At 36.3% G+C, this 26,203-nt stretch overlaps 1 protein-coding gene across 3 annotated transcripts in view; it reads right to left on the bottom strand.

Moving 5' to 3' along the window:
- Nucleotides 1-25,970, bottom strand: part of DCBLD1 (discoidin, CUB and LCCL domain containing 1) — a 101,484-nt gene extending 75,514 nt beyond the window's left edge. For all 3 annotated transcript variants that reach the window (XM_074310017.1, XM_074310018.1, XM_074310020.1), the window contains exon 1: nt 25,542-25,970. In XM_074310017.1, coding sequence (XP_074166118.1) covers nt 25,542-25,695 — 154 coding nt within the window. In that variant the 5' untranslated portion in view covers nt 25,696-25,970. The remainder of the gene's footprint in view (nt 1-25,541) is intronic.
- Nucleotides 25,971-26,203: the final 233 nt, after the last annotated feature.

Raw genomic sequence — 26,203 nt, forward strand, 5'->3', positions numbered from 1 at the left:
AGTTATCTACAGTGATTTCATTTGAAGTCTTCTTAATGAAAAAGTACTGAGGACAAACAGAGAAGGGAGCACATTTTGAGCTACTTCAGGACAATTCAAGAGAAGGTATTCTTGAGACTGATGTGAGAAGCTTTGCAAGACAGAAAGGAAAGTTAGAGAGCACCAAAGACAAACCACAATTTTCCCTAATAGCAGCCCTCTATACAAGGAGCCAAACAAGCATGTCATAATTTTAGCAGGTCTCTACTGAACCTTTTCCCCTTGGACCTTCCTGAGAGCCAACTCAAAGTTTTAGTTTTCTGATGATGTGTACAGAAACCAGGGGGTTGTTTTCTTGGGAGAGGCTCTAAAATAGCTGTCCACAACAAAGAGAAGACATTCTGGGATAATTCTATGCTGTGAGCAGATTATTGGAAAGCATGTATAAGATATATAATTAAGTATTGAACTGTGAGTTGTAGACCACAAGCAAAGTTTAGAAGGGAGTAATCACAGCAACCTTCATGGAAGACAGGAGATGTTAGCCTTTGAAATAATAATAACACCTGACATTTATATAATTGCTTTAGATGGGCAGAATTTAGTGATATATACAGGAAGGGGAGGGTCTTCCAGGTCAATCAATCAATCAATCAGTATTTATTAAGTATCTACTAGATGTCAGGCTCTAGGCTAGATTCTAAGTGATTTATATTCAATAGGAGAATACATTCATACATACTTTTATAGATATATTAGACAAAATGATGGGGAGAAGTACTATCAATTGGACAAAAGAAATTTTAAAAATTTTCATGTAAGAAACGTCCTTCAGCTAAGCTCTGAAAGAAACTAACTTGATGGTAAGCTGAAGTAATAAATTTTAAGCATGAGGGACAGCCAAGTAAAGGCAGGATGCTGGGAAATAGAGCATCCTGTTCGAGGAAAAGTAACAAAACTAGTTTGGCTAGACCGTGCAGTCATATATAATAAGGTTATTAAGGTAGGTTAGAGCGACATTATAAAAGGCTCTGTTAAACACAGGAGATTGCACTTGATTCTCAAGGTAACTGGAAGTCAGTGGAGTTTATTGTACAGGAGAATGGAATGGACAGATCAGTGCATCCATTTAGGGATTTAGTAAGCTGTGTCTAAGCTGAATCAGAGAACCAAGAAACATGTGAGAAGGATACCAATTAGGAAGCTAGGCAAGGGAAGATGAGAGACTGAGCCAGCTAGGGTAGTGACCTGAAGTGGAGAGATTATATATGAGATGTAGAAGCAGCAATGACAAAATTTAGCAACTTATGGGATATATGGATAAGTGAGAGTGAATTGATCATCACATTGAGGTTGAACATCTGAGGAAATGATGGTGTCCTGGACAGAATTAAGGAAGTTCTGGATTTGGCAAGGAATATATTAAGTTCTATTTTAAATATGTTAAGTTTGAGATGCCTAAAAGTTTCTTCATTGGAAATATCCAGTAAGCAAGTAGTAATACAATACCAGAGCTCAGAAGAAACTTGATTTAAAGATCTGGGTGTCTTCTGAATAGAGACATTAATTAAACCCAAAAGAGCAACTGAGTTAACCAAATAAGAAAAGAGTAAGGAAAGAAGGACCCTGACAGAGCTTTGGGGTCATAAACATACATGTTCTGTGCACATATTTCCTTGGAATACACCCACAATTTAGATATAAAGATGATAAGAATAACACGTATGAAAGCAAAATAACTAGAATGATCATTACGTGTTTGTGGGATGGTGAGGGAGAGAACAGTCTGTTTTTTTGTTGTAGGAGTGGTTTTAATTCAGATGTCTAACTTCACCTATATAGGGATTCCACCAAGGGGATCTGTAACTAGGCTGCAATTTATTGTCTTATAGTTAGTCACCTGGAGGTTATAAGAGGTTAAGTGACTCCCTCTAATCACAAAGCTAGTGTCTATCAGAGGTAAAACTTGAAGCTAGCTTTTCTTAATTTTAAAACTAGTCCTCTCTTAGGGAGCTGTCTATGACAACATAAAAATACAGTGAGGAAAAGAGATGTTTTTTAAAAGAAGAAAAGGATCCATATGCAAAAAATATCAACAACTCTTTGTGGAGACAAAAAACAGCCCAACAAATGAGAAATGATTAGAGAAATTTTGAAGTTTTATGAATATATTGGAATACTATTGAACACTCAAAAAATTATGAAAGGTATGGTCAGAGAAACCTGGAAAGCCTTGTATGAATTGATACAAAGTAAATTGGGCAGACTTAAGAAAATAATTTATGTAATAACAGCAATATTGTAAAAAAAAAATTGAATCTGAAAGAAATAGGAGAGCTGAATTATGCCACAACTAAGCACAATTACAAGGGTTCCTAATAAAACTTTCTAGCCTCTTCCTGGTTGAAAAGTGATGGACTCAGGATAAAGAAAGGAAATATATGTTTTTTGGACATGGCCAATGTGAGAATTTGTTTTGCTTGACTATTGATATTTGATTTCCACCCTCCCCCCTTTTTTCAATGAGAGAAGAGAGTGAAGAGAAAAGATGGGAAGGAAAGAAAATATATTTTTGTTGATTATTTTGTTTAAATTTTTTTTTAAGTACAAAAATTGGACAAGCAGGATGGAGGGTGGTAAATAGAAGATCCTGAAGAACAAGTAGAAGAATCTAGACTTGATAAAAAAAAAAAATTAAAAATGACAAATTTAGAATTAAAGGCCCAGAATTGAAATCCTGGCCCTCCTACTTATCTAGCAACCACTATACCCTTTTTTAAGCTTGGGTTCCTCATGTATAAAATGAAGGGATCGGACTAGATAACTTGTAAGTTTCCTTTTCAGGTCTCAAAGAACCTGACAGGTCATTTAAATACAAGTCAGTAGTAGTAATAGTAGCAGCTACACAAAATAACACCAAGTCCAACTCTGAGGCTACCTACAAGAGCTGATAAAAGTAGTAAAAAAAAACAAAAATACACACCTGGTCCTTTAACACTGCTATTACATCATTCCTGGATTACTGAAATAACTTCTTAATTAGCCTCCTTAATGTAAGACTACCTTTTCCATTCTTCCACACAGTAGCCAACCTGATATTCCCAAAGTATAGATCTGACCACATCCCCCTGACTAAGAAGCTCCCAATCGCTTCCTAGATCAACCATAAACTCCTCAGTTTGGCTTTTGTCTAGCCCTAGACCCTTACTAACTAGCTGGGCAAATCAATTATGTTTGTCTCAACTGTAAAACTGACTAGTGTCCTCAACTGTAAAATGAAGATAATATCATCTATCTTGCTGGGATTTTATGAGGATCAAATTAGAAACACTTCTAAAGTGCTTAGGAACATAGTACTAGGCACTATACAGATGCTTAATTCTCTTCCCCTTCTTTTTAAAGCCTTTCTGGACCCAGAGTTAATATTCTTCTAGTTTGCTTCTGAGTTTCCAGGACCCCATTTGAGGTTTTCTTGGCAAAAATAATGGAATGATTTGCCATTTCCTTCTCCAGTCCATTTTATAGATGAGGAACTAAGACAAAAGTTAAGTGATTTGCTAGTATCTGGGGCCAGATTTGAATTCAAGTTGTTTTTCTGACTGCTACTCTATTCACATGACAGCTCACTTCTTAACTTTTTGCCCTTATAAAGGTTGAACAGTGTCCCTCCCCATCATTCCACCGCATAAATACACACTCTTCCATTATGCTTGGAATTCACTGTGTTCTTGTCTCTTCCTTCAAAGCTTAGCTCATACACTATGAGACCTTTCCTTCTTCCCCCAGCTGCTATAGTGTTCCCTCCCTGTATTTACTTTAGATATACTTTATATGTATGCGTTATTTATACTTGATAAAATATTTAATTTCTGTATTAATAACTAGTATGGATATAATTGATGAATTTCAAGGTTAAATTAAGGTTTGAAAAGTCCTTTTAGTTCATTTAACAGTAGGTAGTTGTTATATTATCCCCATTTTATAAAGAATAAATTACTTAGGACCACACAACTAGTTTTCAGGATTTGACCTCAAGTTTTCCTAGCACCTAATACAGGGCTGTTCCTGCCTAGCCCACAAAGCTCCTTGACTGATTACAAAGCTATGTGTTTCATAAGGAGAAAAAAATGGTGAGCCAAGTGAACCATACAACCAAGTGAAAGTGGTTCTGGAAATCTGCTGTTTTTACATGACTTTTCTCTGGAATCTGTTTTGTCCCTAGGAAATCATGTGTACTGGATTGTGAGCTCCTCGAGGTCTTGGGTAGAGAACACTGAAAAATCTGGGTAGTGATGAATCTAGGTAAGAAGTGCAACCCTTTGATAACAACTCCAGAAGCTCTTTCTATTTTCTGGACTTGCCTGTCAGATTGCGGGGCTCCCAACGATTAATTTGTCAGCTCTATACAATAAAAAGTGCAATGGGACTTTCTGGAATAGAGGAGATTTGTTAGAAGGCTGATGGAAAAGTGAAAGCCTGGAGCCTAGTAGAAAAGAGAAAGGCAAGAAAATGCACTTTAAGGAAAACCTCAACAAGAAAATACTGAATTTGAAAGTCAAGAATAAAAGAGATCAGTAACTGCTAGATGTGGAAGAAATAGGCAAGTATGACTCCAAATTCTTAAGCTTGAATGAGAAAATGAACAATACAATAGGACAGTAACAAAAATAGGGAAGTTTTGGAGAAGGAGCTGATTGGGGGAGAGGGCCCAGATAAGTGACATTTAACCTTTATCTCCAGTTCACATGCTATAATAAAATATCTATGAGTAACTAAATTACTACTACTACTTTTCACTTTATATAATGTTTTCTAAAATATAATATTTTCACATAATATTCTCATCTGATCCTCACAACCATCTGGTAAGGTCACAAAAACATTTTTTCCCTATTTTACATATAAGGAAATCAATTAAGCATTCTTTTCATTATGCAGTGATGTTTCTTCTAAAAAATATTAGTGATTTATTTGGTTTTTTAATAATTACTATCATTTCTCAAATCCATCCCAGTTGAATCTTTTCTTATGACAAAAAAGTCAAGCAAAATACAATCCACAAAGAAATTAGGTCTGCAACATCCCATGTTAGGGATCTTCTACTTTTCTATTGAGAGGTGTTTTTGATCATGGGTCCATGCAACTGATCTAAACATTGACATTTGTGTAATCATTATGCATATTTTCCGGTAAGTTCAGATATTCACATGCTGCATCAGTTCAGATTTTCCCATGTTTTTTGAATGCCTCATATTTTTGTTGCCTTTGAAACAATAGCACTCAATTACACTCATATGCTATAATTTGTTAGTCATTGCTCAATCCAGGGGAACCAGGTTTTGTCACCAAAATTTATTTCTTTTTTACAGATAAAAAACTGAGGTTTTTTCAGAGCTACAAAAACAAAAGCATTCTTAAATATTTTAAATGTAAATATCAGGAAATTCATGTGAGTGTGTCATCAAAAGCTTCCTCTACAACTTCCTCATCAAGCCCCTCCATTTAACTCTACCAATGTTCCAGAATAAGGTGTGTCAATCTATTTCTCATTAGCCTCCAGAGATTTCCCTCCCTATAAATGCCCTTCCCAGGATACTTCACTCAGTATGTATTGTCAACCACTAGACTGTAAACTTGGAAAGACTAAGATAGATTTTGTTTGTGGATTTTTTTTTCTTTCCTGTAGAATTACAAATTATCATGCTTGGAACAAAATAAGCAATAAATGTTTCTTTTTTCACTTCATTCATCCTTCTCCTTGTGCTTAAATGTATTTATAGGAAATATTTTGACCCTTGCCCTTTAACAAATCCTTCCACATAATTTCATAACATTTATCTCTTTATTACAAAAGGCAAGTTGTCCTAAGTTCAAGTTTTTCAACTCTCCCTAGAAAGGGGAGCATGAAGAGAACAACATGAGTGCTGGTCTATTACACTGTTTTCAATGAGAATTGCTCCCTTTTCCAGCAATAGAGATAAAAAAACAGGAGTGGGGAATAAGAAAGGAAAGGAAGATACTATGAAACTTTACCTATATGTGTTTTTCTCAATGAGTTGCCCAGGCAGCCAAAGATTACAATATTTTCCATTTCTTCCAACTCTATAACTGTCTTCCCCACTCCAGAATACATGGGCTGGGCTACCCAGAAAATGGAGTATTTCTAAGTTAAATCCCATTCTCTATTACTCTCCTCTTTTGGTTTCCAAGACAGTCATAATTTCATATTAGTTTAATCTCAATGATCTAATTTATTTTCCTCTATTTCCTTAAAATGATCTAGAAAGAGTTCAATTTATAAAATTTTGTTTAGAAAATGTCAAAATCCTTACTAGAATTTTGAAATTACCCCAATATATCTTGTAACATGAAAAGCTTTTTTCCAGAGTGAACCTTAAAAAATAGACTAAAAAGTAGTCAAAGCATTCCAGCATATCTATCATTAAATACTGCCAAAAGAATCTAAGTTTGAATCCCTGCAGGGCAACTTAACATCTGGGTGATTCTGGGCAAATTACCACAATTCCCTGAGTTATCACTCTAAGAAGGATGGAAAAGGTGTCTACTAAGATTCCTTTGAGGTTCAAGTCACTCATCACTAGGAGGTTATTCTCTTTTTCCTCTAGATTTAAAAGAGCTAAAACCAAAGAATTGATCAGACCTTACCTTTTAACCTTTAATAACCTTTATTCTCAGAAGGCTAAATTGAAATTTATGGCTAGGCAATATTAATAAAATCAAAAATTAAATTTTCAGTGATGCTCAAGTTTCTTTTTAATCTAATCTAATTCCACCCACTAAGAAAGGAAAACATTAACTTCCTTAAAACACTATTTCCCTTTGATAAAAAAAAAAATCATATTCCATTAACAGGAAAAGGGAGTGGAACAAAATGAAACCATACCTGAGCAAGATTAGGTTCTGTAACTCCTAAATCAGCTATCCTAATTAAGATATTTAGAAGGACAATGTTTCGACTGAGAGGTCCTTATTGGGAAATGACTAATCTGTATGGCTGTTTTCTTCTCCCCTACTGAATTAACCCTTAAGTGAGTTAGAGAAAAAAGATATCACTAAGATAAAAAACATTTCAAGCAACATGATTTCAATGCTGTTGAAACATTCAAGTTGCAGCAAGTTTCCAAGACATTCAAGTCATGAACTTGTGGGTGGGAGAAAAATTTTTCCCATGTCTGAGATCAAGTCTGAGCCCTTGATGATGAAGATCATTTCAACCACAACAGGAGAGACTGAATCTTATTATAGAGCTCTTTGTTTGACTAGGAAAGCAGTCTGTAAAGTGTGTGGTTTATATATCATGACACAGGCAATTTGGAGTCAAGTGGACTTAGGTCTGAATTCTGCCATTTGACTATTGACATTGTGATGAAAGGAGGCTGGTAGTGGATGTAATAAAATCACTGATCCTGCAGTAAGGAAGACCTAACTTCAATTCCAGCCTCAGACACTTCCTATCTGGGAGACCTCTCTCAACCTCAGTTTCTTCATCTGTAAAATGGGATTAATTACAGCATTTATCTCCCAGGATTGCTGTGACAATACAATGAGGTCATATTTGTAAAGTGTTTTGCAAACCTTAAAGCATATTAACTTCTCAAGCAGGTAGGATGATAAAGTCAGAAGAGTCATCTTCATGAGTTCAAATCCAGCCTCAGACACTAGCTGTATGACCCTGAGCAAATCACTTTACCCTGTTTATCTCAATTTCCTCATCTGTAAAATGAACTGGAAAAGAAAATGGCAAAGGATTACAGTATCTTTGCCAAGAAAATCCCAAAATAGAGTCACAAAGAATTGGATATGACTAAACAACAAGAAATTATTTTCTTTGGGCTTCAGTTTTCCTTCTCTAGAACAAATAAGGGAGTTGAACTTGATGACCTTGATAGTCCTTTGCAACTCTATGGTCCATGAACTAATAAACTCTAAGGTCCCCTTTTAGTACAACATCTATTGAACACTATGTTGAGATAAAAGGCCAGAGGGACTTGAAACCAAGTAACAAGTTCAGCAGATATTTCTGAGAATTTCTTTAAGCCATATCCCTCCTATCCATGATTGTTCTCAAAAACATCAATAACTTTATTAAACTGATGTAAAAGTTAATGAAGAGTGTGGTCCTTTAATCTCAACAAATAAAAAAGTGAATGAAATTAAAGAAAAATCAAAAGTTAATCAATGGCATATTTGTAATACAATATTTCCTGTCAGTTAAAAGTACTATTCAGGAACAAAGCATGCAAGCCTGCATAAAGGACACTTCCATGTAAGAATAAAGGTAGGCTCTATTTTAAGCTTTAGATAGACATTTTCATACCTATAAAAAAATAGAATATTCTTCTTCTCTTCTCTAAGAGCCTTACTTTTATAAATTATAGTGGCAGAGCAGGGACTGAAATCAATTTTTTTTTTACTTTCAATCCATGTTTTCTTCTAACAAGAGATCCTTGAATGTGCTTTTTCTTTTTTGAAATTACATTTTGATGTACATGGCATAACCATTCGCAACAATTTAGTCCTTGGTACTGTACAAAGTTCCAAAAGTGTTTGTAAATTGTAGAGATTTTCATTGGAAGATTTCAAAGTAATTGCATATCTATTTTACTTTATATTTATACTGAAATACTTTACATTTAAATTCCTCAAATCTTGAGGAGAATGCATTAACAACAATGCCAAAAAGATGGCACTGAATTAATGGAAAATTTGAAGTCAGGACATGCAGTCTTTAAATCAGGCTGAATAACCAATCTGCTGTGTGACCTTAAGCAAGTCACATACTCTGTTTCCATTTTCTAATTTGTAGGATGTGTTAGGATGGAAACTCCTTTAAAGCAGTTTATTTATTTATATATTTATTTATTTATTTGCATTTGTATCTCTATGCCTTGCACAAGGCTTATCACAACAAGCATTTAATACATTCTTATTGATCTTGGAAAAATTACTTAAGAGTATATAGTCAGACTGAATCTGAGTAACATTCTAAATCTCCAGTAAGAGTTCTTAAGTTGAAGTTCATGAACTTGTTTTTTGAATATTTTGATAATTGTACTTTTAAATACTTTGTTTTCTTAGTTTGAAAATATATTTCATTTTATGCATTTAAAAACTTTCTTCTGAGAAAAACACACAAAAAGCTTAAGAACCTCTGTTCTGGATGATCTGGAAAAATTAAGTGTCAGTGATTTTTTAATGGCAATATTTACCTAGTACCCACAAAGTTCTGAGCCAAAATGAGAACTATACACAAAAGAATCCCCCAAACACATACTCCTGGGAGCAAAATTCTGGTGAGAGGAAGCCCTTGACCTTAGAGTTCTAAAAATAACATTGAAATTGTGACTACTCTCATTACACTAGTCCTTAGAAGAAAGTCCCTCTTCTACTATACCCTTTTTCTCCCTACTATTACACTATGCCCATGTTTTCATCATTAATATCTTAATTAATCAGCTTTAGCTACATGAGAGATTTAACAGTAATTTTGCAGATGAAAGATAGGACGGAAAAAACAAGAGCACAAAGTGATCAGTTCAAAGACAATTGTTTGTCTCTGCTTAATAGATGCTCAGGATGAGGAAGTCAGTAGTGGTGGTTGACCTTTATTCATAATAATGTCAGGATGTTGATGCAATATTCAAGCTGCTCTCATTAAAAGATGTGGACACATATGGGAATCTTTCCTTGTCTTTATAAAGGATACATTTGCTAAATTTATTTCCAGTATTTAAACATGCATATTTTCAACTTTTGGATGAAATGAACTATAACTAAAAGGGTCACTCCTCTCCCTTGAGCCTAGAAAGTCACGTATATTATTATAAAGCTAAGTAAAGATAATCTAAGTATTCTTAGTTAAGGGTGCAAATATCCCCTTCCTTTCTTGATAGTCCCTCTCTGACACTGGCTTCAGTGACATTTCACTCTCCTGGGCTCCTCTCCCAATAACAACTTCTGGGGTGTCCTAGCTGGCTCATTCTCCTCCTGCCTCAATGTCAATGACCCCAAAATTCTTCCCTTGGCTCTCTTCTCTCTACCTTTTCCTTCTGTTGTACATTGTAGGTCTAGGAGGATGACTAATGTAAAGGAATCATTATCAGGGAGCTGTTGTGGCTGGAATGGGAGGTGCAGAAAGGGAAGCATACTACAAAATAGGGTGGAAAATGGGTTGGAACAAAAAGTTTTTAGGTTTTGTTTTGTTTTATATTTTCCAACTATCCAATGAATTTCCTTATTTCAGCTATTATTACCTTAAATCACTTCATCATATATTTCTCTGAAAGGAACTCAAAGGCTATCTAGTCCAACCTTTACCTGAATAAGATTCCTTTCTATATTATTCCTAACATGTGGTCATCCACAATTTTGCTTCAAGGTCTCTCGTAAGGAAATACCTATTAACCTGCCAAGAAACCCTTTCCCTTTTCAAGAGGGTTCTAATTATTAGGAACATTTCCTTACATCAATCTTTAATTTACTTTTGAAATTTTCACCCATTGCTATTAATTCTACCCTCTGAGGTCAAGCAAATTAACTCTAATTCTTATTAGTTGTGACAGGCTTTTCATCTGGAACAAGCCTTCCCTTCCCAGTTTTCTCTTCTCTAGAATATTCCCAGTTTCTTAACCAACCTTCATAAAGCCTGAGCTTAAGGTCTTTCACTTTGCCAGTTATCTTGATGATAATGACAAAGGGATGCTGAAACTGAAAACTCAGAGTTTTCTCTTTGAAGGAGTTTTCAGAGAGTTTCGGTGGGGGGGGTGTCCCTTCGTTAGTCAGAACTGAATATTCTGGATATGGGAGAAGAAAATAAGACTATTACTGTCCTTGATCAGGGCACTTGGACCTCTCTTAATGTTGCTTTTATTTGTTTTAGCTTTCCCCGACAGTAATCTGGTCACACTGCTGACTATACCAAGCTTTTGGTTCCTAAACTCTCCTTGCTGATTATACACAAGATTTTAGTCCCCTAAATTCCCCAGTTCTTTTCCAAACTATAATCTAGAAATACTTTGTTGCACTTAGAAAGTTCTTTTTTTGTTTGTTTTTGGTAAAATTTCAGTTTTTATATTTGTAAATATTTATATTTACCTGTTATCAAGTGAGATATTTGTAAAGTATTTAGTAGTGCCAGGCAGTATACTTAATAAATGCTATTCCTTATCTTTCCTTCTGCCATCCCTTTTACATCTCATCTTTTTTGAGTCGGCCTAATATTCTAGACTGTCAATCTTTTGTAACTCAATATCATATTTAGTTTATAAGCTATCCTTCCCAGCTTTCTGCCATAAGCAAATCTGCCTCCTAGGCTTTTTCTCCCCGTACTTCTGGACTTACAACCTTTTTTGACTGACATCTATTCACTCAGTCCATCTTTGCTAATTTGGTCTCTCCAGCCTTCATAACCAAGTTTAACCCCACAGTAAGCTATCTAGATTTTGTTTCACTAGCTACTTCCCTCCCTTGTTTGCTTCTATAGCTACCTTTAAAACTTTCATTCCTTGATAACTCCCACTATATGATTTCCCCATGGCAGGTCAATAACTGGAGAAAAATCAAAGTATGATGCTGATTTTAGGCCACTAAAATTCATGGCTCATAACATCAGGGAAGCACTAGCTGAAATTTGTTAATACTTCCTTGAAAATGTTAAGGCTTTCTGATTTGAACTCCTCAATTTCTCTCACTCTTCCTTCCTGTCACAGGAGGGATAGTTTAACTCAATCCTGCGGTTAATCTCTCCATTACACCTTTGACTTCATTTCCCCCAGACTTCAGGAGTCTCCAACAAGCATCTCTCCCCTCCCACACCTTTAATTTAATCCTCTTCTCTCCACCCCTCCCCTATCTGCTTACTAATGTTTTGATGTACCCATACAGAAAAAGCCTTTTCTTGACCCTTCTTCCTCCCATCTAGTTATTATCCTCTTTTACTACTGAAAAAAAGTGCCATTAAAAAACAAAAAAGCCACCCAAAGTCTTTACATTCTTACTATTAACTCAATCTTTCACACTAGGAATTATGCTCCCAACCATTTAAGCGGAACTGCTTTATCAAAAGCCTAGAGGTGATCTAATCTGTATATCCAATGGCCTCTTTTTAGTTCTCATTCTTTAGGATTTTTCTGACAGTTAACCATACTCTCCTGGATCAAAAAATCTTTCAAATTGGCACATATTTATTAAGCATGTATTATATACCAGGTGCTAGAAATATAAAAGGCCTCTCGGAAAGAGCTTACATTCTATTAGAGAGAAAATCTGTATGAATGTATGAGTTTGTGTGTAAAGAGAGAGAGAGAGAGAGAGAGAGAGAGAGAGAGAGGATGAAAGAGGGAGAGAGAGAGAGAGAAAGAGGATGAAAGAGGGAGAGAGAGAGAGAGAAATGAAAGAGAGAGAAAAGAGAGAGAGAGAGAGAGAGAGAGAGAGAGAGAGAGAGAGAGAGAGAGAGAGAGAGAGAGAGAGAGAGAGAGAGAGAGAGAGAGAGAGAGAGAGAATGACAATATATAAAACGATTCTGGACTGGGTGAGGGATCAGGCAGGAATTCAGAAACACTTCCTGCAGGAGAGAGAGTATCCAAGCTAAGCTTTGAACAATTAGAGATTTCTTCCTGAACTACACTGATAATCAAATTTCTGATGTTCCTGTTCTTGCTCTTCAACCTCTTCTAAATCCCTAAATGTGAGTACATTCCCCCCCTCCCCTGAATTCATTCCTATGCAATCCCATTCACTTCTACAATTTTAACTATTCCTTCTAAAGAGAGGGCTCCCAAATCTGTTATTTCTGGCTATGACCCCTGAGTTATAGATGCCTATATTTCCAATTGAATGTCTCTTTAACATTTCAAACTTAGCATGTCCAAAATTGGGCTCACTCTTGCCTATAAACCTGTTCCTCCTCCCAACTTAATTGCAACTTAATGATCATACCACCATTCATTTTTCCAACCTGTTTAATTTGGGGTTTACTTTTACTCATTCATCTCTAAATCAAATCAGTTATGAGATCTTAGTTCTACCTCTTCAAAATCTCTCACCTTTATCTCCAATTTCATAAGGCCCTCGTTACCACTTACCTGGACTATTATAATAATTTCTTAACAATACTTCCAAACTCTATCTTCTAATTTCTATAAAACTGCCTAAATAATATTTCTTATGCATAGATCTGATCTCTTACTCCATGATTCAGAATCTTCAATATTTTGCTATTATATGCCAGGTAAAGTTCAGACTATACAGATAGCTGCAATTAAGACCCTTCACAATCTGTTTTATTCTTATTTTATCTCATACTACCCTTTCCATATATTCTATAATCCAGATAAACCAAGCAATTTTGTTGTTTCCCCAATGCTAACACATCACTATGCATATATCTAACTCTTAAATTAAGTGTTATGTATATTTAACATTATGGATGTATACAAGAATAAGTAATAAAAACTATGTGAAATCTCTGAAAAACATATTTGAAACGCTTATAAATTTACATGGAAACAAAAACTCAAAAAAACAAAAAAAAAAAGAATTTTTTGGACATGCTGAATTTGTGGTCCATCAGTCAGGGAATGTTTGAACAAATAGAGGTATATGAATGTAATGAAAATGGGGACTATTAGAAATTCAGAGAAACATACTTATAAAATGATACCTAATGCAGGACCACAAGAGATTTGCTAGTGAGAAGTGTTTGTTTTTGTAAGGAGTTAAAAAGGATGCCATGGTTATTAAAATGGGAGACTTATGAGTACTGAGGGGCCTTCAAAAAGAAGATGGGAGTTCAGAAGAAGGAAGGCTGAAGGAAAATATAAGTTCAGTTTGAGACATGGCAGTTTGAGGTACCCCTGAGCCATGCAGTTTGAAATAACCAAAAAGAAACTTATGATTAGAGACTGGCACTCAGGATAAAATAAACCATTAAAGCTACAGAAAGATGCTAATTGAATCCCTGGGAGACCATGAGATCACCAATTCTGATAGCATAGAGAGAAAAGAGACAGTGGTCCAGGCTGGAGTTCTGGGAAAAATTCATAGTTAGTAAGCAAAATGTGAATTAATAGGAGACTGAGAAAGTACTGTCAGATAAGAAAATGAGGAGAGGAGTCATAAAGACCTAGAGAGGAAGAGTATCCACAAGAAGTGTGTGTCAAAAGTTGCAGGGAGTCAGGAAGGACTGAGAAAAGCACAATGTATTTAAATAAAGAGATCACCAGTGCTTTTGGAGAGAGCACTTTTAGGGATGGAAGAGATAACTGAGAAGACATTTGAGTAATACGAAAAGAGGAAGAGGGAAGAGGAATCTCCTTGGGAATATTTTAAAAGAATTATGAGATGAGGTACGGGAGGAACAGATGCCCTGGGAAATTTGAGAGGGGATGAGGTTTGAATTGGAAGGCTATACAAAAGGCAGATATAAAAATATTTCCTTGCTGCAATTAGGGTCCAGTTAAGACCATGTAATAATATATATATATATATATATATGTATAGCATATAAGCTAGGAGCCTCAGCCAGTTTCATTCAGAGTTAGGGAAGACAAATGGACTGGAGGCTGAAGCACAAGCCCTTGGATTCAGATATTTCCCATCCTGGTGGCAAATGATTAAAAACAATAGAAGCATGATCGCTGGTGAAAGGGGAAGGGAGAAAGAGATGCCAGAACGAAGGGTAACTTCCAACTGAAGTGATTCCACAAAGATATTGTTGAGATAAGGAGAATAGGAGAATAAAGCCAGTTCAGGGGTGAAAACCTGGAAAAGAGCTGAGGGGTGGAGATTGGAGGTCACAATGACAAAGAACAAGGCTAGAGATTATAAGGCAGAAGGAAAGATAGCATGATAAGGGAAACTCAAGTTTGCAAACATTAAAATGGAATAACTGTGCGTGACACCAAGGGAAAATGTGTAGCTGGGGCAGAGATAACTAAGGTCTTTGGAAGTAGAAGAATGAGGGTATTTGGAGGAATACCAATATGTATATGGAAGTCTCCTGATGTAAAGCTGGTGTTAGAAAAGAGGGACAGACTATGAGCTCATTGACCTCAAGAGAAAGGAAGGCGATTATCTCAATATAGATAAATAACATCCACCTAAATCTGGACTAGAGAATAAATTTAAATAGCATGAAAATTTAGAGAAGTTGCTGAGGTGATACTGATTAATAGAGAATCTAGAAGTAGCAATGAGGAACAGAATGATACAAAGCTAGTATTTATGTAGAGTTTTAAGGTTTGCAAAGCACTTTGTAAGGATCAAAAAATCCTCATAAATAACCCTGCAAGGTAGGTGAAATTATTATGCTAATTTTACAAATGAGGAAACTGAGGTACAAAGAGGTCTATTTCTATCTCTCTCAGCTCTACCAACAGGTGAGTCAGGATATTCTGAATGAAAGTGCAACTAGATCTCGAATGATGACCAGGGATTCAAACAAGAGTCAGATCTTGAAGTGCAAGTGAGAATGGAAAAGTTTAAAGTGAAAATAAGTTAGTATTCCAGAGCAGAAGGGATGGATAGATCTAGAAGGAAGGAGTTTATCAGAATGTGATTTTTAAAAAGGATATGGTTAAAGGAAAAGAAATTCAGTTTTTTGTTTTTGTTTCCCCCCCCCCCCCCTCTGAGGCTGGGGTTAAGTGACTTGCCCAGGGTCACACAGCTAGGCAGTGTTAAGTGTCTTAGACCACATTTGAACTCAGGTCTTCCTGAATTCAAGGCTGGTGCTCTATCCACTGCGCCCATCTAGCTGCCTCTTAGGTTTTTTTTTTTTTAATAGTAGCAATACTTGGAAAACAATCATGTTCATATCTGAGTTTCTGGTAACAGCACTTTCATCACAAACACCCAGAGAAGTAAGCCAATTTTACCACAGTCATTTTATAGAAAATGAGACTTGCAAATGGTGATGTCAGAACTCAACTCCTAGTCTCCAGAATCCAAATTCATTACACCATGATCTTAGATAAAATTGAAAACATCATGCTCCCTCCACTTGACCCCAGATTTCCTTTCTATAGATAAAAATGACTATGGATATGTCACTACTGAGATTAGCTATTCTTCAAAATTCAGAGGTAGCAAATTGGACCTTAGTAGACTGATAAGGTCAAGTACTTTCTTTTCTGTTATAGGTGTAATTAATTCAAGGTATAATAGATTTTTTCTAAAATCACATCAAAGACTTCACATTAAAAAGAATCCTGTTTTCTAAGTATGAATTATTTGGTTTGTTTTTTAAGCAGATAAATGCCTGTATTTTGTAACCTGCAGATATACTGTTTTAGGTCAAACTGAATGAACTATATAAGAAGAGTGTAATGTGTATTAGAGGTAAAAAAGTAAGAAAAAAGTAGCATTTGTAATATGTAGACAAGTTGGTCAATTCTAAAACCATGCTGGGTTAATTTGACTCTAAGAGAACATAAATAAAAGACAGATGAGCAGAGATATGTGTTCATGCACTCATATGAAAAAAGAAAAGCAATCAATGTTTACTGAGCAGAAAATAGGAAGTCTTGGTAGGGGGAAAAAAATGACATCTTGTCATGCATCTAATGAGGCAAAAATTCTAGTGAGTTAGGAGACCAAAAATTGAATTCTATTAAACTAAATACTTGTCATGCTATCCCTTTCTTCAGAGAGAAAGAGAAATAAGAATATACTCGTCCCAAAGGATGCTTTCATGTACTATCCTTCATTTATCATAAAAAGCTCTTAGTTATCAACTATCATTTTAAAGGAAAATATCAAAATTTCTTCTATAGCAAATAGAGTTGTATAAATGCCATAAAAGAACCATTACAAATTGTGAAGAACTACAGTAATTTATTAAACTTCAATGGAGGTCTAAATAATGATAGAGTGGACTTGAAGCCAGAATGTGTGGGTATGACTCAGGCAAGTCACTTTAATTTCTATATCTGGAAGATGAAACTAGTAGATGATCTAAAGTCCCTTCTAACTTTAGGTCTTATGAAATAAGTATTCTGTTCTTTTCCACCTTGTTTTCCATTAAATATTAGCAGGCATTTAGAAGGGCACAAGGACTGGCAGAAAAAGACATGTTCCATGGCCATCCAAAATTCTGAAAGTCAACAATAGGGAAATGGCCACAGCTTTATTCTCCCCTCTCCTCATAAACACATCCAATAATACATCCATGTTGCTTCCCTTCTTTCCCCACCACACAGATTTTCAGGCTATTCTGATGAAACAGGGATATTTTTCTCTTCTTCTCCTTGGTAGTATGGACATAAGTGGGCTCTTCTTTCTTTTGGGGGACTAAACAAAGTAAGTGTTCTTTAGAGATAAAGAACGAATTTTAATCATCCTAATTCTGGAAACAAGATAACTGCTCTCCATTCAAAACAAAACAAAACAAAACAAAGAATGGGTTGATAGAAAAAAAAAAAAAAATAGAAAAGTCTAATGTTCCAGGGGCACTAGGGTAGTCTATTCTTCATTTAGGGCTGAAACCTACTACAGAAATCTAAATGTATTCTTTTTTCTGGGCAAGAAGGAAGAGCTCTGAGTTAAAACAAGCACTTTAAATTCATGTGACTAAAAACACACGATAGTCAGTCTGCCCTGGTTTTCCTTAGAGCACATTGGTAGTTTAAGGTTAACTGGCTTTATAAAATATCCATTTGGGTTATTATTTGTAAGAAATAATATCAGTCTATTTACCAAAAAAAAAATCATAAATACAACAATGAGGCCATGGTTAAATAGGTTAATGAGGAATCAGGAAGTCCTGGGTTTAAATTGCACCTGACTCATACCATATGGAGTCCTGAACAAGACACTTAATTTCTAGGGCCTGACACATCTCTCTAAGACAAGGATTCTTAACCCTTTTTTATATCATGGACTCATGTGGCAGTCTAGTGAAGCCTATGGAATTCTCCTCAGGAAAATGTTTTCTTAAATGCATAAAATAAAAAAAAATGACAAAGGAAGGCAGTTATTCTGAAATCCATCCATCTATCTATTCTTAAAAGTTCAGTGACCCCATGTTAAGAACTCCTTCTCTAAGATTATAAATTTTAGACTTTTGTTGGGTATTTGGACCTGTGGGATATCCCAAGGCCCTTTCATAAAACTAGATTAGAATTCAGCAAATCAGATTAAAAATATAAGGATCTGGGCCACTAACAACAGATATGGAGCCAGCAGACCTATTTCATATCACAAACTTGGGAGTTTATGGGATCTGAGGCATATTCCAACATCTATATACCTCAGGTCACTCTCCTTAGAATTTGGTATATACTAGGTACAGATGGTATAAAAGAAGTTCCCCCAGACATGAAATAAATTTTAGATAGTTTGTGCACCATCCTAAATCACAAAAGTTTGCAACCCTGAACCCAGCCTTTGGCTGCCCTCCTTCTATTTACAAACCCTCTATTTTAGTTCAAGTCCTATCATCTCTTTGTTGAACTTCTATAAGAGCCTATTATAATAGCCTTGTCTCTCATCTCTCCTCTCTCCAATTTATCTTGGCACAGCTGACAAATAGATGTTTCTAAAATACAGTTCTGACCATGTTACCCTCCCCCATTAAAATACTTCTAATACTTTTAGGGGGAAAATCTCTCAGCCTATGTAAATGGAGATTTGAGAGATATAAAAGATGGGGAGAGATTTGAGAGAAGTTGTGAAAGCTGAATTGCCAAGATTTGGCAATTGACTGGATCAATTCCTTGGAAGGAATAGTAACTTTGTATTCTGTAATCTACCTCCACTTATCATCCCTTTTACTACATTAATGAATGCCCATACATTTAAGAAGTCCCTACTATGCACAAAATACTATATTAGATATTGGATAACCAAACCAAAACTGCCATGCTCTCAAGAAGCTTATAACTTAATAATGATAAATGTGATATAAGACAGAGAGGGAAAAGGAGACATTCATAAAAAGAAATAATGGAAAAAAACCGAGGATGGGTGAACTACTTTGAGTGATGGGGAAGGGGAGAAGTAAATTAGAGAAATTTTCATGGAAGATTGTGAGGAAGACCTTAAAGGAAAAGAGAAAGAGGATTAAAAATTGCTTTGGAGGGGAAGGTAGGTTTATTACCAATTTGTGGTCTCTTTCCAAAAAGAGGAGACTGTCTGGAGAGAAAAACCCAACTCAAGTTAAAAAATAATTGAGAGAGTTAAGAAGTAAAACCTGGAGATAAAATCCTTCCTGATTACTGAGTTTCCAAATGATTTCTGGCAGACTTTTCTATAAATCATTAAATTATCTTAAAATATGCATTTACTATAGGATTCTGTAAACAACAAAAACCTGGAATTTCTGCTATTTATTATAAACTTCAAAACAGCACACAAGATGAAGGAGAAAGAAAATAAACCCCTATGTATAAGCACTGTTCTAGACTTTTAAGACATGACAAAATAACAATTCGCTATCCACAAAGGGAATGTATGATGACGCTGGTTGATATTGGCCTATAACTGAAAAGTGTTTTCTATTTATATTACCATATCTGATTCTCACAGCAACCTTATGAAGTGGGTACTATTATTATCCCAATTTCACTGATAAAGGATCTGAGGTTCTGAGTAGTTAAAAGTCTTGCCCAGGTTCTCATGACTGGTGTCAGAGATGAGATTCAAGCCCAGTTTCTCCTAAGGATTCTTGATATTCTCCAATACAACAATTTCAATATCCTAGAAGTTACTGAAAGCCAATTGCCTTGTCTACTCAATTAAAAATATTGTGAACAACCAATACAAAGAGACTATTGCCAGCAAGTTTCTCAAAGCTCACGATCTTTTGTTCAAATAAGATTGATACAGTCCTGTAACAGATGGCAATCATATTTTCAATATGTAGTTTCAAATCTAAATCATAATATCATTTTTCTCTACCCCATTCTCTCAAACTACAAGACAGTGTTTTTCCAAAATAATCAGATTCATCTTCCTTCCTCCTTTTCTTTTCTTTCCTTCTCTTCTTCCCTCCTTCTCCTCCTCCTTCCTTTCTTATACCAAAAGAAGCCCTTTTGCAAGGTTAACTGGATTCACTATACTAGACCTCTAAAAGTCAGCTATTACTTCTACATAAGGAACTGTCACCACAAATCACCATATGAGTTCTTTATTTACCAGCTACAAATCCCCACCCCCAAACAAACAACTATTTTTAACTACAACTAAGGCCTGAACATCTGGAAGATTACATCAACATGACTTTTCAACTTCAAAAAAGCAAATTGCTCCCACAGACTAAAATTCTTTAAAGGAGGAGGGGTAAAAAGAGGATGGAAATTCATGTTGTTCCTTCCGTTTCACTTAAATTCACAAAATCTGCCTGGTCAGAAATAAATTTTGTCTTTTAAAAAACAAATTTTTCAGACTTTCCTAAAAAAACAAAAGACTCTTTAAGCAGTTGTGATATCTATCTATCTATCTATCTATCTATCTATCTATCTATCTATCTATCTATCTATCTATCTATCTATCTATATACACACACACCATTTCTTTACTTTGCCTTGGAATCATTTCATAGATGTGACTTGATGGCTCAAATAAAGAACAATGTCTTCAAGAGTATCTTGAAACTATCTGTATCTGAACTGATACTTTAATCTGAAGCTGAACTTGAAGTTTTGGGACATGAGTTCAAATTCCAGTTTGACTTTTATTCCCTGTGTGCTTTTGAGCAAGTCATTTAACCAATCTGAGCCTCAATTTACTCTTGGTTCAATTTTGGGATGGGGGACTGGCCTTAAAGACTGAAGCTTTAGATTATGATCCCAATGGGACTATGTTTTCTACTCCTTTTGTATTCCATTTTCCAGTACTTGTTGAATGAGTAAAAGAATTAATAAATGGTGAAAAGGATGTCATTTTTAAATGCACATGGTGATTAATATTCCTGTAAGTAGTTCTAGAATACTTATAATTACAAACTCCACATTATATAGTCATTCTTCATAAACTCCAGAACTATTTGAACTCCGAAATATTTGCATAAACAAATTACTTTGTTTCCAAATAAATGAAACCTCTTAATATGTCATAAATTGTTTAACTTCTCTCCACGTGGCTTAAAAATAAATGACAACTCACTTATTTAAGGATGTGTATTTTCCATTTCATTTTCCCAAGTCTGTTTCTGGCACCCTGAGGTTTGCAAGTTATTAAGTATAAAACAAAAGATCAAAAATCACATTTTGATATATACAAAGTTAAAATCTTGATTTTTACAAAAATTCTTTGAACCATTTTTAGTTGTTTTAGTGTAAATTATTTCCTTCCTGAAATATTTAGTGTAAATATTAAGTGTTTATGAATGGTACAAATCATCTGCACAAGTGACATCATGCTTGCTGGTCTAGTGGCTTGTACTTTTTTTCTGTCCACATGACATCTACTTAAAAGACATAGAAAGCAAATATCCTGACCCATAGATACTCATAATAATGCTCTAAAGTCTGCTATTAAGGCAATAAGGTTGGGATTAAACCATAGTCACTCTTTACCAGGAGAGTTAAAAGAAAGGACTAGTCTGCATTTTGACACTAAATTTTATTCTCTAAGTGATAAAAATTATGTTGGAACAGCTTGTGCCAATACTTGCTTTCACTTAAGCAGTTATGAGGGACCAACACTGCAATGTGGTGTTGCCAAACTGCAATCCATGCATGACTTAAAATAATCCCACTTATCAGCCTTATGAGTATGTACACTAAATCCTATTATAACATTGCTCATTATTACACAGCTTTGGATACACGACAGATCAAATTATGTCCCTGAAATATGTCAGCTATGTATAATAAAATCCTATTTCTGTATTCCTAAACAAGCTTTAAAAAGAAGTTTCAGAATTCCAAAAATGGCCCTTACTCTCCTATCTTGTTTAATATACTCTTACTCCTAAAAGAATAGAGCAAAGATAATGAAATAAACAATTTTGTTTTTTTTTCCTTATGCAGAACAAACTGTTATTCATCCAAGACAGCTAGATGAATGTTTGTTTTCAAGGTTATTGCTACTGATCTCCTAAAAATGGAACACCAAAACATAAAAACAACTGGATCCACCACCTAACTTCCTAAACAAGCAATATGTTTCTAGAACTCAAAATTGGATCATTTAAGATTTTTGAAAATAAAACACTAAAATATCTCACTATCAATTAAAGAGACTATAAAAGAAGATACTCTTCATCATTAAATGTTCTATTCCCCCCCTTCCCAAAAAAGAAACACCTCATTTGTTCAATTTTGCAATAAAGTTCAACTCAAATGAACTAGTTTTGTTTTATAACAAAACCTGAGAACCTCAGGAAACCAGAAACAAACTTGGGGGAATGGAAAAAAAGCCACACTTTTCTTATTTAGAGGCAGTCTGGAAAAACAGGGGAAAACAAAACAAAACCCTGGACCATCAAAAGACCTGAGTTTACCTCCTAGCTCCTATTTCTACTAGTTGTGTGATAACAAATAAGAATTTATCTGAGCCTCAGTTCTCTCATCTGTAAAATTGGTACACAACAACTGACCTTCCAGGGTTGTGGGAAATAGTTTTAAAATTCTTAAAACACTCACTATTAGCTATTTACTACATGAGCCTGTTTCCTCATCTGAAAAATAAGGGGAATGAATTAAATGAACTGTAAATTCTCTTCTAATTCTAAATCTTATCACTTTTCATAAATGCGAATTGTTACTTAATTTGTTATAATTATTGTCACTATAATCTCTTCATTCAAACTCTCAAATCTTAAGATTTGATTTTAACTTGCCCTCATCCTTAATTAGTGCCCTTGACTCTATCAAAGTGCATAATATTTTATTGCAAATGGGAGTAGCCATATCACATTCCATCAGGTAATGCATAGTGACATATTCAATTTAAAGCCAAATTATAAGTGTTTACATAGTCACAGTGCTAACTTTCTTCAAGAAAGCTGTTCAAAAAAAAAATAGTTAAGGGACTGGATGGACAGAGATCTAGAGATTGATTTTAAAAATGGGCAAAAACCTTAAATACACCAGCATTGTAAGTATTGCAAGCTTTTGGTTCACCCATGTCTTGAACTGAAAAAGTACCCCTTAATTTGTACTTCATGACTTGAAAAGAAAGGAAAAAAATGGTTTAAATCAAGTGTTATTTGAATACCACCTATGTATGCTATAGGCCAACATTTTAAAAGTTAATTGGGGTTTTTTGGAGATAGAGGAGGGATTTCAATAATGTAAGAAATTTGTTATAAGGAAAATTCTCAGGCCAAAATAGTTCCAGAGTTTACCAAGAAGAACTTATTTTGTGCCAGGCATAAGGAAAAGCTATGCTTTTATAAAGACAGACAAAACAAAACAAAATATCCCAAACTCAAGCCCCATTCTCAGGAAGCTTACATTCTAATGGGAGGGCCATTAGGTAGTCATCTGAATGGGGAGTAAATGCATTAACAGATGATGAGGGAGGGGATTAAAAAGATTTCAGGCAGAAGGTTGGATCTCCCCTAAATCCAGGGAAACTAAGAGTGGGGAGTAGGAAGGCAGAGCATTCCAGACAAGGAAAATGGAGTATTATGTGTGAGGATCAGCAAGTGGGTCAGTCTGGCTGGATTGTAAAGAATGTAGAGGACAGTAATTTGAAAGAAGCCTGGAAAGTAAGGTAGTGGTCAAGTTTAAAGCTTCAAATGGCAGAGAACATTATATTTGATCCCACAGATGAGAGTGAGCTATTGAAACATCCCAGGAAGGTAAAGGGGATCAGAGAAAAAGGGAGGGGTGATATGGGCACACCTACACTTTAGAAAAATCATAAAGGGTCATCCAATATTTTGTGATATGTGAACCTTAGAAAGTTGCCCTGGTTCTTTAGGAGGGCAGCGACTTGGCATTCAGCCTGAATGTTGCCAAAGTATTTCTGACTGAATCCAGTTCTCAGTCCACAGAGCCATGATGCTTCTCTCAAGTTAAAATATTCATTTTCACAATGAATTGCTAATAATTCCTAATTAGTACCACGAATTAATGCTTATAATCTTGCCAGCAACTGTCACACAGTACTGTGAAAACTGCCATATTTCAGTTTATTTTTAGTTTTCTTTCTGTTTTATATAAGTTGGTCCAGAAGGGTTTGCTGATCAGGTTCTTTTAGAGTCACTACTCTTAGACAGTAGCAACATTGTCAGGGAGAGGATGAGAAAGAATCAAAGGAAACTGAGGCAAAAAAAAAAAAAAAAAAAAAAAAAAAAAAAAAAACACAAAAATAATCACAGCTTGGACATAAAAAGCATCCCTTGAGGTTAGATTGCCACAGTGTTGTCTTTCTTTTCTTTCCTTCAGATTAGATAGCTAATTAAGACAGATTAACAAATCATAGTTACATGTTTCCTAAAATTGCTTGCTACTTTAATCTGGTGAATTCTCAGCCTCGAGGATAAACTAGGTATGGATTAACTAGGTCAAACCAAGCATTGCACTCAGATCAGTCAAAAAGAACAAGCTGAGAGAGGAGTGAATTGCTGGCAACAATTGAATCAATCACCCAAAAGCTAAAGCTAAAGCTAAAGCAAGCTAAAGGGATTCGTAAAACTAAAGGGGTACGGAAGAACAATGGTATCCATTAATCTAACTCAGAGATTCGTAACCTTATTTACATCACGGGCTCCGTAGGCAGTCTGGAGGAGAAAAAAAACAAAAACAAAAACACGGTCAATAAACTTTTAAGCTCCTACTATGTGCTAAGCGATAGAAGAGCCTGTGGATACTGTTGGAATATTTCTAAAAAATGAAGGAATTGTTGAATTTCACTTAGAGCTTAGTAAAAAAAAATGATATAAATTTTGTCCCACCCCAACTCCTGAAATCTGCTTTACTAACGCTGGAGGGCAAGGAATTGGGAATGGGGCCCAAGCCCCTAAGGTTAAGAACCGCTGCTCTAATTTATCAGAAAGAAGCACCAGTTTGCCCACTACCACATTTCTTCCTCCAAGGAATGCCAGCACTTTAAACCAGTTCATACCTGCTCCAATGGGGGCTTTTTAGTATTCATACCTCTTCCTCCTAACACACACACACACACACACACACACGGAAATGCCGGGCTAGCCTGACCCTGCGCTCAAGTGCTTAGATCTGTGACATTTCTCAGGAGGTCGGCAGCCAGGGAATTGGAACTAACTAGGAGTTAGCTAGTAGGCAGACTGACCACTAAATCAGATCATTTAGGTTCAATTATTTTGGATTATTTATTCATGGCGCTCGCAGAGCGCGAGGAGAAACACCCATCCCACGAGCCCGTAAAGCAGCGCCGGTGTCTGGGACTCCGGGATTAAGGTCTGAGGTCTGCACGCGGGTTGCCAGGCACAGGATTTGGAGAGGTGGCGTCGGGGGTTAATCCAACTTCCTTCCTCCCTCCATCCCTTCAGTTTCCCTCTGGTACCTCGCCTCAGGAGTATTTCGGCTCCGGCGGGCGGCAGGGGCCAACACCGGGTTCAAGTCGCCGAGGAAAGTTGGGGTTCGCCCCGGGCCAGCGGTCACGCCACTCACCTAGTTTGTCCACGCGCCCTTCCAGCGGCAGCGAAAACCCCAGCAGCAGCAGCAGCAAGAGCAGAGACCTCGGCGAAGGCAGCAGCAAAGGGGCTAGCAGTGCGGGACGCGCTACACTATGAGGCGCGAGGTCAAGGCTGCCTCTCCAGATCATGGCTCCGCGGCGGAGGACACTAACTTTCGCCAGGCAGCCCGCACTTTCCTCCCGGTCAGAAGCTCCAGCTGAGTCTCCCTTGTCCTCCCCCACCCCCCTTTCTCTTTGGGAGGGAGCTGGGGGATGGCAGACCAGCTCGGCAGGACTGGCTGAGTCAGAACCCGCGCACCGCGGCGCTTATCCCCTCCAGAGCAAACTCTCAAGAGGGCCGGCCACCTCGCCTCTCTACTCCAGCTTCTCACTGCCCCGAAGGAGGTGAGGGGCGGGCAAAGCCCGGCGTTCCCATTGGAGCCTTGCCTCTACTCAGCCCGCGCCAGGGGTGCCTCCCTCTCTTTGGCCACGCCTTCTTCGGGGCAGGACCATAAAAAGGAGGAAGTCGCTCTCCTAGGTCCAGTGAAGATGGAATCAGTCCGTCTCCACCTATCTCTCCTTTTCACACTTCCTTCCATCCTTATTTCTTTCTCTCTTTTCAATCGTTCCATTTTTCTCCCTGCTTATAACTCCCTCC

The sequence above is a fragment of the Sminthopsis crassicaudata genome, chromosome 4 (assembly GCF_048593235.1).
Source record: "Sminthopsis crassicaudata isolate SCR6 chromosome 4, ASM4859323v1, whole genome shotgun sequence".
In the NCBI taxonomy this organism is placed as follows: Eukaryota; Metazoa; Chordata; class Mammalia; order Dasyuromorphia; family Dasyuridae; genus Sminthopsis; species Sminthopsis crassicaudata.